General features: G+C 40.6%; 1 protein-coding gene across 1 annotated transcript; it reads left to right on the top strand.

The window, feature by feature from the left end:
- The first annotated feature begins 17,663 nt into the window (after positions 1–17,663).
- LOC143285171 (nuclear apoptosis-inducing factor 1-like) lies at positions 17,664–19,445 on the top strand. Its single transcript, XM_076592401.1, has 2 exons — positions 17,664–18,326; positions 19,075–19,445. The coding sequence occupies exons 1-2, from the start codon at positions 17,969–17,971 to the stop codon at positions 19,086–19,088; spliced, it is 372 nt and encodes a 123-aa protein (XP_076448516.1). The 5' UTR covers positions 17,664–17,968; the 3' UTR covers positions 19,089–19,445.
- The last annotated feature ends 211 nt before the right edge of the window (positions 19,446–19,656 follow it).

Here is a 19,656-nt window from a genome sequence, read left to right as displayed (position 1 = left end):
TGACACTCTTGTCGCCGGTGCAGTTGGTTTTTTTTTGGTTTTTTTTGGTTTTTTAAAGTGACACTCCTGGTACATATTGTCGCCGGCCTGGTACGTATTGTCGCCGGCGACAATATGTGCCGAAGTGCTACAATATATGCAGATGGGGTTAGGGGTTGGTTGCCAGAAAGAAAAAAAATTAAAATTAAAATTAAAAAAACCACGACGCCCCCGATATCGCGGGTTCAACCAGGAGACGAAGCAAAGGTCGGTCCATTATGCCCTGACGGACAATTCAACCAGCCACTTCCTGTCACTGCTCCACATCCTGATGGAGCTGCTCGTCCTGTCTCGTGCTGATGATGTCAGCGTCTTCATCAGACGGGCTTTGTCACCCTCACAGCAGTTATAGCGGACAGTTTTCCACAGGGCTATGTGAACGCGGACTCCACATCAAGGCGGCCAGACTTTACCAGATATACGTGTCATGATGATGATGCTGTTCCTTCGCCTATGTCTTATGACGATTACTTGGTCGTCAGGAAATTCCATGCAGTCTTGTGTAGTTTTTCAATGTTTGTCAGTTCTTTTCATGTATGTATGTATGTATGCTAACCTTTAAGCTTTAACTGTTTCATTTTCTCTTTAAATACGTTGTCTGTCAACACCAAATTTAGCTTAAAATTTGGAAAAAAAACAAAAAACAAAAAAAAAAAACAACTCTTTCCACACATTCCAATTTTATCATTGAAAATGCACTTCTGGAAAGGGCAAAGACATTGTGAAGAAAAAAATCCAGTTATTCTTTTTCACAAAACTTTGCAATTCTGTTTTAAATGATTCAAGGATAGCAGTAATTATATGTGGATGAAATGACACTTCTGCTTAGTATGTAAGTTACATTGATGCATAGTCGAACATTCGGACAACACTCTGAATATATTCTGGGAAATATTGTTTTTAAAAACGGATCTCACTGATCCAAAAGGTTAAGATTTTAAATTTGACACATGGCACAGAAAAGCTGTTGTGTTTTACACTCAGTGTGAAGGTTTTAACTGATACAGTCGCCCAACAGTCGTTTTGTCGGCAAAAGTAACGTCCTGAACAACTTCCTTGTATGCACATCTTTATCAGCGCACGGGCTTCATTGATAGTTCGTGAGAAAGAAGTCAAAGAGGCCGTTAACTCATAGCCACCAGAATGATTTGTAAAAAGGCCTCACGTCAGTAGTGCGTTGTGTCCCACATGCCCTCAGCTATTCCCTTCTCCCCACCAGCCTTTTCGGTGTTGTTGTCGATCTTCAGCAGGAACCACATGTGATGCCTGTTGTCATAATTATATCAAGTGCTTCACGCGGACTAGAAACAAGCAATAGCCAACAAAGGGTGTCATTTTGATGCACTCTCTCTCTCTCTCTCTCTCTCTCACACACACACACACACACACACACTCTCTCTCTCTCTCTCACTCTTTCTGTCACACTCTCTGAAACGCACACACGCGCATGCACGCACAGACACATTCACTCACGTTAGTGCTGACACACACATCCATACATACGCACATGCACACACTAAAACACACACATACACTGAAAAGTGTCTTTAATTCTTAACTCTTTTTTATTTTATTTTTTCACTATTAATGGGTTTCAGTTATAACTGGAAATGGTCATGGTGTATATAATAATAATAATAATAATAATACATTGTTTTTCTATGGCGCGATATCCAGATGACTATAAACCTGCCTTCAAAAACATATCAACCGCTATCTGACAATGGAAAACATCCGAAGCGTTCATATGAATGCAAAAGCACACTAAATATTATAAAAGCTATGAAGTAAATAAGGCTTAGATTAAAACAAAATGCATTTCATAGAACACACACACACACACGCACACGCACACGCACACACACACACATATATATGTATATATATGTCCCTCCCTTACAGACACGCACACACACTGACATTAAATATCAACTGCACTAAAAACAAAATTGCATAAGCATTAAAATATTTCTAATTTCTAACATAGAATTCTGTTCGGACATACTAACATGCTACACACTTACACACGCGTACCAGAGCACTGTAACCTCACAAACACGCACGCACGGACGCACACACACACACACACACACACACACACACACACACACACACACACAAACACACACACACACACACACACACACACAAACAGTGAAATAACACCAGATGAAATAAAGGAATGTCTCTCAAATCTCAGCAGCAAAAAAACAGCAGTGACCGTATTCGGTCCACGTTTCGAATCTTCAATGAATATAAACTCTCAACACATTTGCTTTCGCGCTATTCGGGCTTACTGCTTTCTTACTCCTCACTGTTTAAAATGTTTCATCTGAGACAGTCGATTCTCAAATTCCTCTGTTAAGAATCAATTGTAAAGATCCTTCCAATACACCAACAGGGTAACGCAGAAAATAAAAACATTCACTCACAGTCCATTTCTAGCTTCAAAGGGAGCCTCAAAACTCATCTGTTTAAAACTGAATTGATCTTCTGGTGCCTGCGACAGTGTGGGTGTGTGCTTGTTTCTGTTTTCAGTGTGTGTTGTAATGTACGCAATTGGTTTTGGGTGTTCGAATAGGTTTTGGGGTGTTCACTATGTCCATTTGATGCAACGCCTTGTCATAATTCGTCATGTTTGCTTCCATAGTTGGACCATTCTGCATGTTTTGATGGATGATGTAAACATATTATTTTTGCTTTGGATTTTTTTTTAATATACCATAACTGTAAACCGCATAGAGCAAAATCATTTGATTTTGCTTTATATGAATAAACCTATTATTATTGTTATCAGTGTTGTTGTTATTATCAGTCTGAACATTAAAACAACAACACTCTCTCATTTCCAGTATTTCCGTTCAGCCCATACTTCAGAGAAGCCGTATCTGTCCAGACACGCTTTAACTGACATTGCCCAGTTTGTTGACTGGGTTCTTTCTTCATTGCATGAAGCCTATTGTACTGCTAGGTGTGGTAAACGTTGTACGTTTCTTCTTTTCTTTCTTTCTTTTTCTTTTTTTAACGGAAAACCAATAGCGCAGACTACAAATGGTGCTATCTGTAAACAGGGGTATTGACAATGAGCAGGCTATTTGACTAGATTGTGCTGTCGTGTTTGGTGATCTGAGACTCAAACCTCAATGTATATTTTACGTGCCGTAAAAATAAGAGAGAGAGAGAGAGGGTGTTTGGGCATATAACTGTCGTCGGCCTCGCATCAAACGAGTGACGGGAGCGGCCGACGCCCAAACGAGTTAGACACGAACTGATTTGCACAGAGGCCTCACACAAACACACACACTAATATCACTTACAGTGAAAAGACGTTAAACTAAAGAACGAACGAACGAACACACACACACACAGGCCTCACACTACACTACACTACACTACACTACACTACACACACACACACACACACACACACACACACACATGCACGCACATACGCACATACACACTCACGCTTACCTCGGTGTTTTATGATGCACCTAACTTTTACAATCCGATGGCTTCCGCAGGGTGAAGAGCCTTGCTCCAACTGAGGAGTTGCTACATACGACTGAGCCGAACGTCGTACCCATATCACATGTTGAAGCCCCACCTATCGCTCTGTCACAGATAACAGTGGGAATGCGCGTGCGGAATCCCCCCAGCCCTACGCCCACATTCGAATTCACAAGCACACAAACATACACGCACACTCACTCACACACGCCAGGTACACCCGCACACATGCACGTCCGGTACCCCAATCCCTCACCCCTTCCCCTTCAACATAAACACGGATGTACTTTCACACACACACGCCAAATACACGTACATGCATACACACACACACACGAACAAGCATACACAAACTCACACGCGCGTGCGCACACTCAAGTATACACACACAGCAATAGCAGCAGCAGCAGCAACAACAACTTTAAACAACACACAACCGTTGTGATGTCCGGCGACAAAAAATGCCGCAACAAATTGATTGACAAGTTGATTTTTTTTTTTTTTAAGTGACACTCTTGTCGCCGGTGCAGTTGTTTTTTTTTTGTTTGTTTTTTTTGTTTTTTAAAGTGACACTCCTGGTACATATTGTCGCCGGCCTGGTACGTATTGTCGCCGGCGACAATATGTGCCGAAGTGCTACAATATATGCAGATGGGGTTAGGGGTTGGTTGCCAGAAAGAAAAAAAAATAAAATTAAAATTAAAAAAACCACGACGCCCCCGATATCGCGGGTTCAACCAGGAGACGAAGCAAAGGTCGGTCCATTATGCCCTGACGGACAATTCAACCAGCCACTTCCTGTCACTGCTCCACATCCTGATGGAGCTGCTCGTCCTGTCTCGTGCTGATGATGTCAGCGTCTTCATCAGACGGGCTTTGTCACCCTCACAGCAGTTATAGCGGACAGTTTTCCACAGGGCTATGTGAACGCGGACTCCACATCAAGGCGGCCAGACTTTACCAGATATACGTGTCATGATGATGATGCTGTTCCTTCGCCTATGTCTTATGACGATTACTTGGTCGTCAGGAAATTCCATGCAGTCTTGTGTAGTTTTTCAATGTTTGTCAGTTCTTTTCATGTATGTATGTATGTATGCTAACCTTTAAGCTTTAACTGTTTCATTTTCTCTTTAAATACGTTGTCTGTCAACACCAAATTTAGCTTAAAATTTGGAGAAAAAAAACCAAAAAAAAACAAACAAAAAAACAACTCTTTCCACACATTCCAATTTTATCATTGAAAATGCACTTCTGGAAAGGGCAAAGACATTGTGAAGAAAAAAATCCAGTTATTCTTTTTCACAAAACTTTGCAATTCTGTTTTAAATGATTCAAGGATAGCAGTAATTATATGTGGATGAAATGACACTTCTGCTTAGTATGTAAGTTACATTGATGCATAGTCGAACATTCGGACAACACTCTGAATATATTCTGGGAAATATTGTTTTTAAAAACGGATCTCACTGATCCAAAAGGTTAAGATTTTAAATTTGACACATGGCACAGAAAAGCTGTTGTGTTTTACACTCAGTGTGAAGGTTTTAACTGATACAGTCGCCCAACAGTCGTTTTGTCGGCAAAAGTAACGTCCTGAACAACTTCCTTGTATGCACATCTTTATCAGCGCACGGGCTTCATTGATAGTTCGTGAGAAAGAAGTCAAAGAGGCCGTTAACTCATAGCCACCAGAATGATTTGTAAAAAGGCCTCACGTCAGTAGTGCGTTGTGTCCCACATGCCCTCAGCTATTCCCTTCTCCCCACCAGCCTTTTCGGTGTTGTTGTCGATCTTCAGCAGGAACCACATGTGATGCCTGTTGTCATAATTATATCAAGTGCTTCACGCGGACTAGAAACAAGCAATAGCCAACAAAGGGTGTCATTTTGATGCACTCTCTCTCTCTCTCTCTCTCTCTCTCTCTCTCTCTCACACACACACACACACACACACACACACACACTCTCTCTCTCTCTCTCTCTCACTCTTTCTGTCACACTCTCTGAAACGCACACACGCGCATGCACGCACAGACACATTCACTCACGTTAGTGCTGACACACACATCCATACATACGCACATGCACACACTAAAACACACACATACACTGAAAAGTGTCTTTAATTCTTAACTCTTTTTTATTTTATTTTTTCACTATTAATGGGTTTCAGTTATAACTGGAAATGGTCATGGTGTATATAATAATAATAATAATAATAATAATAATAATACATTGTTTTTCTATGGCGCGATATCCAGATGACTATAAACCTGCCTTCAAAAACATATCAACCGCTATCTGACAATGGAAAACATCCGAAGCGTTCATATGAATGCAAAAGCACACTAAATATTATAAAAGCTATGAAGTAAATAAGGCTTAGATTAAAACAAAATGCATTTCATAGAACACACACACACACACGCACACGCACACGCACACACACACACATATATATGTATATATATGTCCCTCCCTTACAGACACGCACACACACTGACATTAAATATCAACTGCACTAAAAACAAAATTGCATAAGCATTAAAATATTTCTAATTTCTAACATAGAATTCTGTTCGGACATACTAACATGCTACACACTTACACACGCGTACCAGAGCACTGTAACCTCACAAACACGCACGCACGGACGCACACACACACACACACACACACACACACACACACACACACACACCACACACGCCCATTAAAAATAACTAGATAGAAAAATGCCATCACATCCATGACCAAAACTACATAAAATACACAATGCATTAAAACAGGACTACAAAAATACTTGCACAAAGATACTTGCCAAAAACCATACCTTGGTTTAACCATTCCGCCCAGAACAAAAATGCTTACGGAAAAGGTAAGTTTTCAGATCTGACTTAAAGGAATGTAGATCTAAGGAATTTCTAAGAGATGAAAGTAGAGAGTTCCACACCTGGGGAACCCGAGCTCTGAAAGACCTATTTCCAGCGCGTTTCAGATTAGTCCTTGGAACTTTAAGCAGCTTTTCAGAACTGGATCTTAATGTTCTGTGCGGTTCATATGTTTCCAATACAGAGGAGAGATACAATGGAAGAGACTTGTCAAAATGTTTGAAGGCGAGTGTTGCTAACTTATAGTGGATGCGGGACTCAATTGGAAGCTAGTGTAACCGATTCAGCAGAGGTGTAACATGATCAGATTTCTTTTTGGCGAGAGCCAGTCATGCAGCATTGTTCTGAATTTTCTGTAATCTGTTGATGGAGGAAGATGGTAAACCTGCAAGGGTGGAATTGCAGTAATCCAGTCTGGACAGGACAAAAGAGGAAACCAACTGAGCCATATTTTCTCTGTTATGTGTGGTCTGACTGAGGCTAGCCTTCGGAGATTAAAATTACATGAGCGACGCAAGAATGAAATTTGGTCGTTCATAGTCAAGGTTTGATCGAGATATACACCCAGGTATTTGGTTGATGTTTGAAATGCTACTGAAGCAGGGCCAAACGTAACTGAGTCCTTTTCTGCTGACTTAAGACGAGTTAGGTCTCCTACGGCTAAGAGTTCGGTTTTGTCTTCATTGAGCTTTAGCTTGTTTTTGTCCATGTTTTTACATCAGCTACACAAGCTTCCAATTCGGTAATGACTGTTTTAAAATCAGATGGTGGAGTGGCTTTATGTAATTCTGTGTCATCTGCATATCTATGGTAACCAAATGAGTGCCTTTTGAAGATGTCAGACAAAGGTTGAGTGTACGAAGTGAACAAGATAGGCTCTAAGACTGATCCCTGAGGGACACCAAACACAAGAGGAATGCCTTTAGAGGTGCTATGTTTTACTTTAACCTTGAGTTGACGATTTGAAAGATATGAAGAAAACCATTTTAAAGCAGTAGATTTAATGTCAAAGATGGTGCTAAGACGATTGATAAGAATTTGGTGGTCAATTGTATCAAATCCCACTTACAGATCTAAAAATGCCACTACAGATGTAAGTCTTTTGTCTGTGTTTGAGAGGAGACTATCTGTGACCGAAAGAAGGGCTGTTTCTGTGCTATGGCTTTTCTGATAAGCTGACTGACAAGTTTCAAGCAGGCCGTTTTCATCAAGATGTTCCTGGAGCTGATGTAACACAACTTTTTCAATGATTTTAGAAATGAAAGAAAGATTAGAGACAGGTCTACAGTTCTTTAGCTGATTTGTGTCCAAATTGTGCTTTTTCAAAAGAGGGGTGACAATGGCCAATTTAAGACAATCATCAACAATGCCTGACTCTAGAGAATGATTAATAATTCTGGTGATCAAGGGGAGAAGGTCGTCAAGACATAATTTCAAAAGGTTAGTGGGCAATGGATCAAGGTCACAGTTCTTACTTGGAGATTTAAGGATAAAATCTCTTACAGCTTTTTAAGAGACAGGTCTAAAACATGTCATTAAATTTCCTTTAAAATAATTAAATCGGTCCTCTGGTGGACTAGCATCCAGTTCTTGTCGGATGTTTACAATTTTGTCATTAAAATAATTACTAAAAGCATCAGGGAGTTCCTGAGGAGGAATGTTTTTTTGGCAGAAACAGTTCTCTATTTTTGCCAGTGAGCTGGTTTGATACAGCATAGAGCTGTTTGGACGTGGAACACTGACTGATGGAGGCGCTGAAAAGTTGACGCTTTGCAGCTGTCTGCATGTCAATCAGTTTTTTTACACACCTTAGCATAAATCTGTCTGGAGACAGTCAGTTTGTTGGAGCGCCAGACGTGCTCGGCCTGTCGTTCCTCAGTTCCTCAGTCATCCAGGGAGCAGAGGGACGGTCAGTAACAAGGCGAGTGGAGAGAGGGGCATGCTTATCCAGTATCTGACGGAGGCCGGTGTCAGAGGAGACGAGCTTGAGTCAATTCCATCCATGAAGGATTTGATGTCAGCCTGGAATACCTCAAGGTTAATCATCTTTGTGTTCCGTGATGTGACAAAATGTTTTGGTCGCTTCAGTCTCCTAAAAGAGATGTCATAAAGAATTGCCATGTGATCAGCAAAAGCCAACCCTATGACCTTAAACTGGGGGTGTGTGAATGTTCTCTCAAACCACAAGCCAGTCGAGAGTGTGACCATGTTTGTGGGTTGGTTCACATGTTAGCTGTTTTAACCCTTGGTCGTGAAGTAGAGTACGCAACCGTAGTATATCTGAACTGCTGGTCTGTTCATAATGAAGGTTAAAATCGCCAGTTAAAACTAAGTCTCCTGCTTCTAGGTTGTATTTATCCAGGAGATCAGAAAACTCAGTAATAAAATTCTGGGTGTTACATTTATTGTGTCGACTAAGTGGGGTTCTATATAATTATGCATATAATATGGCACACGGAACTATGGCACTTAACCCTTAATGCTACACCTCAAATGATGTATAATCGAGGGGTTTGAATATGGTTTCTCATAATGGTTGCAATACCGCCTCTCTTCCTAACTTGTCTAGGGAATGATTTCAGTTTGTACCCTTGCGGCGTAAGCTGCGCTGTATATGATTCGTCCCCCTGCTCATACAACCAGGTCTCAGTCAGTATGGCGATGTCAAAAGAATGGTCAACAATCACATCGTGAATAAAAACGGCCTTCTGTCTGTATGACTGAACGTTCACACACATCAGTTTTAGATATGACGGGTGAGAGGGTAAATCAGTTGACTGTAGATTCTTCACGGGGATTATATGAATAAGATTAAAAGAGTTTACTCTCACCTTATGAATCATGTGTGGTTCAGGATTTGAAATGTTGGTTCTAACTTGAACGACACGTATTATTTTCCTTTTCTGTACCCCCCACCCCCCCACCCCCCCGTCCCCCCATGTCCAAACGAACAGTTTAAAAGCACATGGAACAGGATAAAACGACCACATGAAAGGTATGTCCATCACCAAGTAGTCTGACAGATATAAACACGATTTAAAACGCAGGGAATAAAAACAATCACTAAAAACTTAAGAGAGCAAAAGAGCCTTCCTGTAAGGCGACTAGTCCGCACTCACAATTTTTTTTTTCGGGTGAGAAGAAACTGTCTTGCTCAATACACTATCGTGGCTCCTTAACTGACGTTAAAAAATTTAACATTTAAACATGCTTTTTAAAGGGCGATAAGTCGATTGCGGTATTCGCAGTGATAACGCTGTTTAAATTATATTATTCTGGTGTATCTTGGACATTCAAAAAATCTTTAAGGGCAATTAAATATTCTTTTTAAGTCCGCGGTAAGGGAGACGTGGCTATCGCCGCAATCACACTGCAACATTTAGCCGTTTTCTCTAGATCTAGATAGATGTACAAGTTTAGTTACACTCGCCGGGAATGTAGTACGACACGGTCGATTCAATTTCTCTTTTATGTTCATTCTAGTTTTATAGTTTTAAAGTTGATATGAAAATTCAGTATTCAGTATTTTGTTAAACTAATAACATGTAGAGCCAAGTACAAGTACTTCTAAACGTCGTAAGAAGTGAAAAGGACTTCATTTTGAGAAAAGTCAAGACTGGAATTTTTTTCGTTTCATCATGATCAGTTCAAGGGTATTAACTCGCATGGTTTACAATTTTTAACTGTGAATTCGACTGATTCTGTGGATGTTTTCATGGCAGTTTGGGGCATAATCCAGTAAGTGATGAGGCGTTCACAAATTTTTCTCTGAATAAATATTTAACAGTCTCCTTCTCCAACTTTCCATCACATGTTATCGTGTATTGTCCATTGAATATTGGATTGAACGGGCAGGTCAACAACTTGAAACAAAATGGCGTCGTTCGCGTTCGCGAAGAATATGAGCACGCGCTTTCAATGTGTATAAATATGTGTACGCAATTGATTTTTGCCCATGACCTTCAGGGTTCAGCCAACAGATCTGTAAAGTCCACTCGTATTGATTTTAGTATTTTCCGAAAAAGACCACTTGGGCGAATGAACATAGTGAAAGCCCTGTACACTGAGAGTAAAACACACAAGCTTTTTATGTATTGAGTATAATTTCAAAATGTAATGTTTAAGATGAGAAAGATCAATTTAAAGCAAATTAAGTCCTCTAGCATTAATTACCGAGTAATTTCCCTTTTGTACTATCTGCACCAAAATAGATAAAACTTCCATGCTTAGCAAAAGAAGTTCCTGTTTAAACAAAAAATGATAATGACTCCTCTTGTTGTTGTGTCAGAATATCATATCAAAGTGCCAAGTTTAGAGAATACAAAAAATATAAATATAACAGTAAATGCAGTTTGCATATAATTTGGCTTCTTTTTTATTATTTTGTGCCCATCCCAGAGGTGCAATATTGTTTTAAACAAGATGACTGGAAAGAACTGAATTTTTCCTAATTTTATGCCTAATTTGGTGTCAACTGACAAAGTATTTGCAGAGAAAATGCCAATGTTAAAGTTTACTATGGACACACAGACACACACCCACCCACCCACACACGCACACACACACACACACACACACACACACACACACACACACACAACCGATCACCGGGTTAAAACATAGACTCAAGCGAGTCAAAAAAAAAGAGAATTGGAAACCAACTTTACATTACTTGTTTTAGTAAGTATTTGAATGATAGGTTTCATAATTTTAGTTAATATCATCGTTTTCTGTTGTGAAACTATTTTCTTTCCGACAATGAAAGACAGCCAAGAACTCCGTCAAAATAGCAGACGAATTTTTCAGTGAGAAGTTCAGTTGGTCTTGTTCAACTTTGTGATTGCACAAGATCCTTTCTCTATTTTCTTACTTCTGTTTTATTTCACGCACACACACACACACACACACACACACACACACACACACACACACACACACACACAGAGAGAGAGAGAGAGAGAGGGAGAGAGAGAGAGAGAGAGAGAGAGAGATGTATATATATATATATATATATATATAGAGAGAGAGAGAGAGAGAGAGAGGGTGTATGTACTTCAAAACTGGTGTACGATCAGCTGTGCTGATTAATAATTAGTCACAATGTATGAACAAGAAAACAATTACATAAAATGAGGCATAAATATTGATTTTGAAACACACACACACACACACACACACACACACACACACACACACACACAAATCCTGAACAAATATCTAAAAGGAGAATCGTTTTTAGCATTAATGGAGCACCGATCGTCTTGAATAAAGCTTTTTTTTCATACAATCTTATCAAAAGCTGCCATTTATCAAGTTTTATTGTTAACATTTGCTGTCTTGTAAGTCTACAGTCTGTCCTGAACCTGAAGATATTTTAAATGTTTATGTAGATGCAATAGTTATTGAGTTTCAGCCATTTTAGTAACGCTACCATCAAAACTGCAGGATCGAACATGCAGAAAATAAGCATTTTCCTCAGAATTTAGTACACTGGCATTCAGCCAATAACATTAATAGCGAACTAAAATATTTTTCATGTCTTCTGCGTACTATATCGATCATATATGAAGAGTTTTTACTATGAGAATGCATTAGTGGCAATTCTACACGGGTTCCAAAATGCCATTTCATGAGAATGGCTAAAATCGCACAGTTTTTTTGAAAATTCGAAACTCTATAATTATCACAAGAACTATTTCAGATATTGCTTTGAAATTTGGTGTGGCTTCCTACTTTATTGCATTCTTTCATTTTTGGCAAATATGAGGCTTCAGCTATGAATTTGAAAATTTGGCCGGAGCTGCCCAGACAATATGTGGAGGAACGAGCCGAAGTGATGACAGAGCTTTCATCTTCGAGACCCATTGAAGACAGAAACTCAATCATCAAACAGTAACAAAAGACAGTGAGAGGGTTATAAACAGTCACGCTCTTTAATCGTCCTCACACGGAGTAACTAAGTGTCATCAGCACTATCTAGAGTCCCCTGCTCTAATGTTTTTCTCCGGTCCTGGTTTCCAGACCTTGCACCCAGCTAATTACCCAGGTCTCCACCGTGTTGCTGATGGAAACCATTTGAGGAACCGAACTCACAACGGTGCCGCATATTCGGTGTATCTCCTGCAGGATGTTACGCCCTCAGGAGTATTTTTCAAGATGGGTTATTTTGCCAATACAGGGTTCCGAGAGTGCACACAAATAATGACAATAATGATAAATGCAGGCTTATATAGCGCAATACTCCCATCTCAGATGGGGCTCACCGCACTTTACAATAGAATAAACTAATTTAAGATTAAATGACGTAAAATATGTACAAAGTCAACACAGTCTCACATGACATTGGCTAAAATATACATAAAAATGACTAAGTGACATAAAAGTATGTTAGTCAACACAGGCACAATCACAGTTTCAAATCACACAGGCAGAAATCACATTGAAACAAAGCACATCACATTAAGGTTCACCACAATCAAAAATAAACACCAAGGAACCAGGCATAACACGCATTAAAATCATCACAAATGTATACAAATAAACACAAAGACCACATCCAGTAGTAAGATCACAGCAAGCAAATGCAGATGGAAAACCTTTCAGTGAGAAAAGTACAGTTTGAAAAGATATGTTTTGAGTGTTCTTTTGAATGCGGGTGTTAGGGTGTAACGGAGGTGTGAGAGTAATGAATTCCACTGTTTAGGTGCAACAAAGGATATGGAGTTTTTGTACGAATCTTTGGAACAGACAATGTGCGCTTGTCATCTGAAGAACGGAGTTGTCTGGATGGTGAACAGACAGAAAATAGATCCGAAAGATACAGTACAAGAATCAGTGAAGAAACTGTGACAGAGGACTGAGAGTTTGTATTGTATTCGTGCTTGAATGGGGAGCCAGTGAAGGGATGCGATAAGGGAGTGACGTGTTGACGTTTTTTTAAGCTTTGAGTGAGTCGTGCTGCAGAATTTTGATAATCCATAATCTGATCAAGACAGAACAAAAGAACAAACCAAAGGAAGCGGAATTTGTACTGCATTGTATTGTTTTGATAATTGCACTGTCTCGTACTGTGCTGCATTGTACAATCTGTACTTTACGATAGACCTACTGTGTGCCTTCCTCACCACATCTTTCTGGTATGAAAATCGGGATGACGTTTTCGGGGAATGTTTGTTGCAATTATATGTCTCTATAACATTATTATAAAGCAGTCGGGTTTTTCTACTGCCTTTGTGCCAGGTAATCTAATGTTGCCGAATGTTCTGTTACGTGCGCAGTGTATGCTGTGTACCGGAAGTTGGTTTATCGTCCCATCCTGAAAGCTGGTCCACCATGCAACGCCTAAAATGAAAGGGGATGGGAAAACTCTGTTCATGCAAGACTTTGACCACAGTGATCTTATTGTTACAATGCATGATGCATCATTTGCCACATTTTCCTTGCATACCGAAGTCAAACATGCTCACATAGCATGCCTCGATTCCCGAACGACTGGGATCTCCCCCCACCTCCCCTCACCCCTCCTCCCGCCAGACTCGGGAAGACCTGTGACATGGGGAACATGTTTTTCCTGCTAGTCTGTGGACCACCTACCATTCACTGACTGCAGTCCACCGTCAATGTTTGCATGAAAGGTGACCAGTATCAGCTGGGTCATTAACCTTTGCACTGGGCGCGGGGCGTGTCAGGGTTTCCCGTACGCAGATCGGCAGTTTTGGGGTGGGCATGAAGCTGGCTCCGGAGCAGGGGGCGGGGATGACGTATAATGGGTGTGGGTGTGTGAGGGTAGGGGGGTGCATGTGTGGGGAGGTTAGAGATTGTGTCCGATTTCGTTTCGGAAAAACGATTTGATGATTTTAAGTTTTCTGTGTCTTGTGCAGCGGTAAGGAGTTTTAATTCCATTATCTTAGGTTAGCAGGTGATGCATGTGCTAGTAGCGTTCTTTACCTCTTGTCTTCATGCCTGTCTGCGTGCTTGTCTCTCTGTATTTGTTCTCGTGTGTATGTCTGTCAGTATTGTTGCAGTCTGATACGTTCGTTGAAAAGCATGGACCAGACACTTCAAATTTCATCAGTGGTTTGTCAAACCTCAATGTATCCATCTATCAACCGATCAGGGGAAAGCAGGCAGACAACTGAGTGCTAATATAATGAACTGGGAGAAAAGATGACGAGGATACCTTTACCGCAGTCATCTAAGAGCCCATTGCCTGTAGACATGCATAAAGTGACACGTGTAGCTTTTGCATGTTTAGCAGACACGGTGCACCTCACTAAATCTGCCTTCATCAGAAAGGACTACATACAATCCCATCAACATTTCTGGCAGATGGGGGGTTACCTTTCTTCATCTGAGCATTTGTAAGCAGTTGAGTTGCTCCAGACATGTGTGCATGCGGCTGCAGCCTTTAAGTGTTTCACACATTGTGGGAGAGTGTTCTCCATTGAATCGTGAATGACTTGTTGATCAGCAAGACTGAAAAGCTCCTGCTGAGCATCGTTTTAAGGTGGGATGTTGCTGTTGTCGTTGTTATTGTATATAATGATAATGATGTGTGTGTGTGTGTGTGTGTGTGTGTGTGTGTGTGTGTGTGAAACATGTGTATAGAATATTTCTTCTGTACCTGATTGTAACTTTAAAAGGTGGTGAGAAATATAATTACTTGGGGTCACCAAACATTATTATTTTCCATATTCTACTTTCATTGACGTTTTACATTTAGTTGAGTTTAAACTTCATACACTTGAATTTTATGTGTTTGAATCGAGCAAAAACGGAGATCTTACAAAGCCGAGTTGTGTGTTTACATCTCTTGAAGATCGGCATGTCGGCACGATGCTGAGACGAGTGGAAGGTGCCTCCCTACTGGCTGTGCATTCCCCTGTGGATGAGTTGTTTTTTCTCCACGGGCATTCTGAAGATAGGGTCTTCCCCTTTCCATCTCTGTTTTCCATAGGGCAGTCCACTGTCCCTGTTAGTACACACGTATAGACCGGTAAAATTACCGACAGTTTGCCTTGAATGATTTGCTTTCGTTGGTTGAATAGTGAAATACAAACTATATTCAGATCAGTTTTTACTCGAAATAAAATTGTAATGTGTTATTTTATTGGGGTAAGATGTTTACTCAACATAAAGTTCTTAAAGTTGGTGACCTCACCTCTTCCACATGTAGTATCAACATAGGCGCCCCACAGAGATTTGTTCGTTCTGTCCCCACTGTTGTACTCACTATTCACACATGACTGTGCAACTCGTAATGAATGTTACACCATGGTCATATTTGCCGACGATACTACTCTAGAAGGGCTGATTACGAACAGTGATGAGTCAAAATATAGGGAAGAAGTACTAGAACTTGTCAGCTGGTGTGATCAAAACAACTTAGAACTCAAAAACAAAAGAATTAATTTTAGATTTCAGGAAGACCAAATCTGACCCCTCACCACTTGTCATTAAAGACAAGCAAGTAGAGATCATCAGCGAATTAAAATTTCTCGGACTGATCATTCCAACGATTTGAAATGGGAGAAAAATACGGAAAAAATTGTTAAGAAAGCACAACAGCGCCTGTACTTTCTTCGGCGCATCAAAAGGTTCGGAATTAGAAAATAAATCATGGTTGACTTCTATCGAGCAGTCATTGAAAGCGTGTTAACTCACTCCATACGAACGGCGAAAGAGACGACATTAACAGCGTTTCACCCCAATTACCACCATCAAAATATTGCAGGTGGAAGGCTCTTATACTGAAGAGGTGTTTGTTGACAAAGAATACCACAATTCTGACGACGGAAGCTAAAGGTTGGGTCATTCAGACACCCACTGGACATCCGAGGGGTCTGTGTAGAGGAGAAGAGAGGACTGGCCGTACTGAGTGAGTTAACCTTCGCTAATACTGTTTGGTACGGAAACATTTCCAAGGCAGACGTCGCAACCCTAAAAAGAATCGTAAAAACTGCCACCAAAATTACCGTGGCTGATCTACCTTCTCTAGACGACATACGTTATAAGCGGCTACTCAAAAGAGCAAAATCAATCAGCCAGGACGAATCACATCCAATTTTTGGGATTCTCGAGATCCTCCCCTCTTGTCGTCGGTACAGAAGTATGAGGACGAAAACCAATCGCTTCGCCAATTGCTTTTTCCCAAAAGCAGTCAATGTCCTGTCTCTCGAATAAATCCAGTATGATTGAAGAGAGTTGTGCAATCAACAACCACTTACCTGAAGATTTCTTCATCAACCCCATCCACATATGATATGCAGCTTTTGTTTAAATGTGTGTGTGTGTGTGTGTGTGTGTGCAAGTTCTCATATTGATATGTACATTTTTGTGTCCTAAATTCTACTATATCTGTGTTTGTGAATGATTTTCGATTTACGTTTGTACCTTTTATGTACTACCCCCTCCCCCCCCCCTTTCCCCCCAATATTCCTTGTGACCCCGTTACACTTGGTAATAAAGACTTATTCTATTCTATTCGAAATTCTAAATAGTAATGTGTTATTGGAAAAATCGACATAATCATAGTTCTATCGAAACAAAAAAAAAAAAGGCAATGGTCGTAAATAGAACAATAGTAGTGAGAAATTCTGGAGAGTGCATATTGTGTATTTTTTTCTTTGTTTTTGTTTTGTTTGCATTTATAATCGAGTGCCATCACGTCCTTCCATGTGACATGAAATCTGAGACATCGAGCATGTGTATAACACTTACACACACACACACACACACACATATATATATATATATATATATATATATATATATATATATATATATATATTAGACCAGGGAATTTGGATTTACATTTGCATTGGGTCGAAATGTGAGCTACAGAACGTTTTTGGTTGTAATTTAAATGAGTATGGTGACTAAAATCTGCCTTCTCGTGAAAAATGACGTCATATTGCGCAACCATGCTTCAGAGATAGTTATTTCCCATACTCATGCACTAAACAGTCAAGTTGCACCTCTTTTGAAATATAAATAGAGAACTAACAAATTGATCTAAATCAGTGACGTCACTAAAATCTTCCGTGAGGTCAAACAGTGATGGCGCTGGTGATTTTGCACAGCTTACGCCTGAAGTTTCCACAGGCTGCAGAACATGTTTCTTACATCGCCTGGAGACACACTCTGTTAAGAAATTGCCAATATGACTGTGAAACAAAACCTCAGGCGGAAGATCAATCTGGCATGAACAGAGACAGTCCTGGGCCCGTATGCACGTCAAACCCGATTAGCTTATTCGCGTTTAGGGCTTAAACGCGGTTAGCTATTCGGAGCTTAAACGCGATTAGCCCCTCTCCGGTTTTGGTATGTACGTCGCCCTATTCGCGATTGAATAGCTCTCCGCGTTTACGGGGCAGGACACGGCGCGCTATTTATAGATTCTTTGGAAAACCGCGGTGCAGCAGGCATTGCTTTCGGTTTAGACATACCCTCCCTCGTGGAACTACCGCTGGTACGTGCTTCGTCGGTTTTCGTCAGTCCCAGTTTTTATTGTTTGTATTACTTGCCATGGAGAATTCAAAGCGCACTAGGAAGCCAAATTTCAGTGCTGATGAAATTCTAGTATTTCTGGAAGAGATGCAGGTGGAACGTGCGCTGTTATTCAGCAGTTTGAATCCGAGTGTAACCAACCCTCAGAAGACAGATACATGGAAAAAGATAGCCGAGAAGGTGAAGGCATGCGGAGTGGCCGTTCGCACCGTGCAGGAATTGAAAGACAAATGGCGTTCCATGAAAGGGGCTGTGTTGAATAAGAAGAGGGATGAACGCAAAACGGGAGGAGGTCCACCCCCACCACCGGTCCCGTACGAAGACATCATTCTCGACATCATAGGAGCGGACTCCAATTTGTTCGAAGGCATCGGAGGTGAGTTGTGGGTTGACTTTGTTCTTTGATTCGTTAATCAGTGATAATTCATGGCGATGTCCTTCTATTCCAACTGCCCCGCCTGCATCGATCAACCATCATTGTTCCATTTAACCTGTTATTGTGTGTGTGTGTGTGTGTGTGTGTGTGTGTGTGTGTGTGTGTGTGTGTGTGTGTGTGTTAATCTTCAGTTTAACGTCTATTCACTGTAAAGTGATATTAGACCCAAAACAAAAAAAAACGAACAAAAATAATAAATAAATAAACAAAAACAAATAATAATAATAATAATAAAGTTAGAAAAGTGTGTGTGTGTGTGTGTGTGTGTGTGTGTGTGTGTGTGTGTGTGTGTGTGTTAATCTTCAGTATAACGTCTATTCACTGTAAAGTGATATTAGACCCAAAACAAAAAAACAAACAAAAATAATAAATAAATAAACAAAAACAAAACCAAAAAATAATAATAACAATAATAATAATAATAAAGTTAGAAAAGTGTGTGTGTGTGTGTGTGTGTGTGTGTGTGTTTGTCGAGGGGGTGGGGGGAGGGAGGGGGGGATTGGTCATGTGTGTAAATGAATGTGTATGCATTCGTGTGTGTGTGTTTGTGTGTTTGTGTGTGTGTGTGTGTGTGTGCAACTTGTAAAAGAAATATTTGTGTTTACAGTGTCCATACAGAGATGAATGCTTCAGGGTGTAGTTTCTCCAGCGAGGAAATTAAAAAAATGTATGATCTTTTTTATTACAGGTACCGCAGTGTAACAAGCACCTGCTGCAAGGGTGTCAAGGTAAACCCACGATTCTCCAGCTGTATCTCACCTTCCACCTCGTTTGTCAGCTCCCAAATATGTTGCCGCCTAAACCTGAACTTTCGGAACAGGTCATGGTCATCGTACAGGTCAAACGGGTTCTTTCTGTCACGAAAGATGCGGTTTCTTCGCAATTGCCGTCGCTGTCTCACTTGGAAAAACATCAATGCCGCCATATTTATCCGCGTTTAGGCTCGCTATCTGACCCCCGAGGCACCGATAACTTTATCCGCGTTTAGCCCAGTCGGATAGCTTATGCGTTCTGACGTACATACCAAAATCTGCGGCCTATCCACCCGAATAGGCGCTATTCGCGTATAGCCCTCTATCCGGATCGACGTGCATACGGGCCCTGGAGAAAAGACCACCCCCACTTCTCTGGGTTCATTCGACAGGAACATCAACCCACAACTACAGCTGAAGATAAATACACATAGAGTTGAATTTCACTGCTGTTGTTGTTGTGTTGTCTCGTTCGTCATTTATCAGATGGATTCCCCTGTCTCCTCGACGAAAGCGGC

Source organism: Babylonia areolata, chromosome 8 (assembly GCF_041734735.1).
Source record: "Babylonia areolata isolate BAREFJ2019XMU chromosome 8, ASM4173473v1, whole genome shotgun sequence".
NCBI classification, from domain to species: Eukaryota; Metazoa; Mollusca; class Gastropoda; order Neogastropoda; family Buccinidae; genus Babylonia; species Babylonia areolata.
Note: the sequence above shows the minus strand (reverse complement) of the source record. Positions and strands in the feature narration are given on the sequence as shown.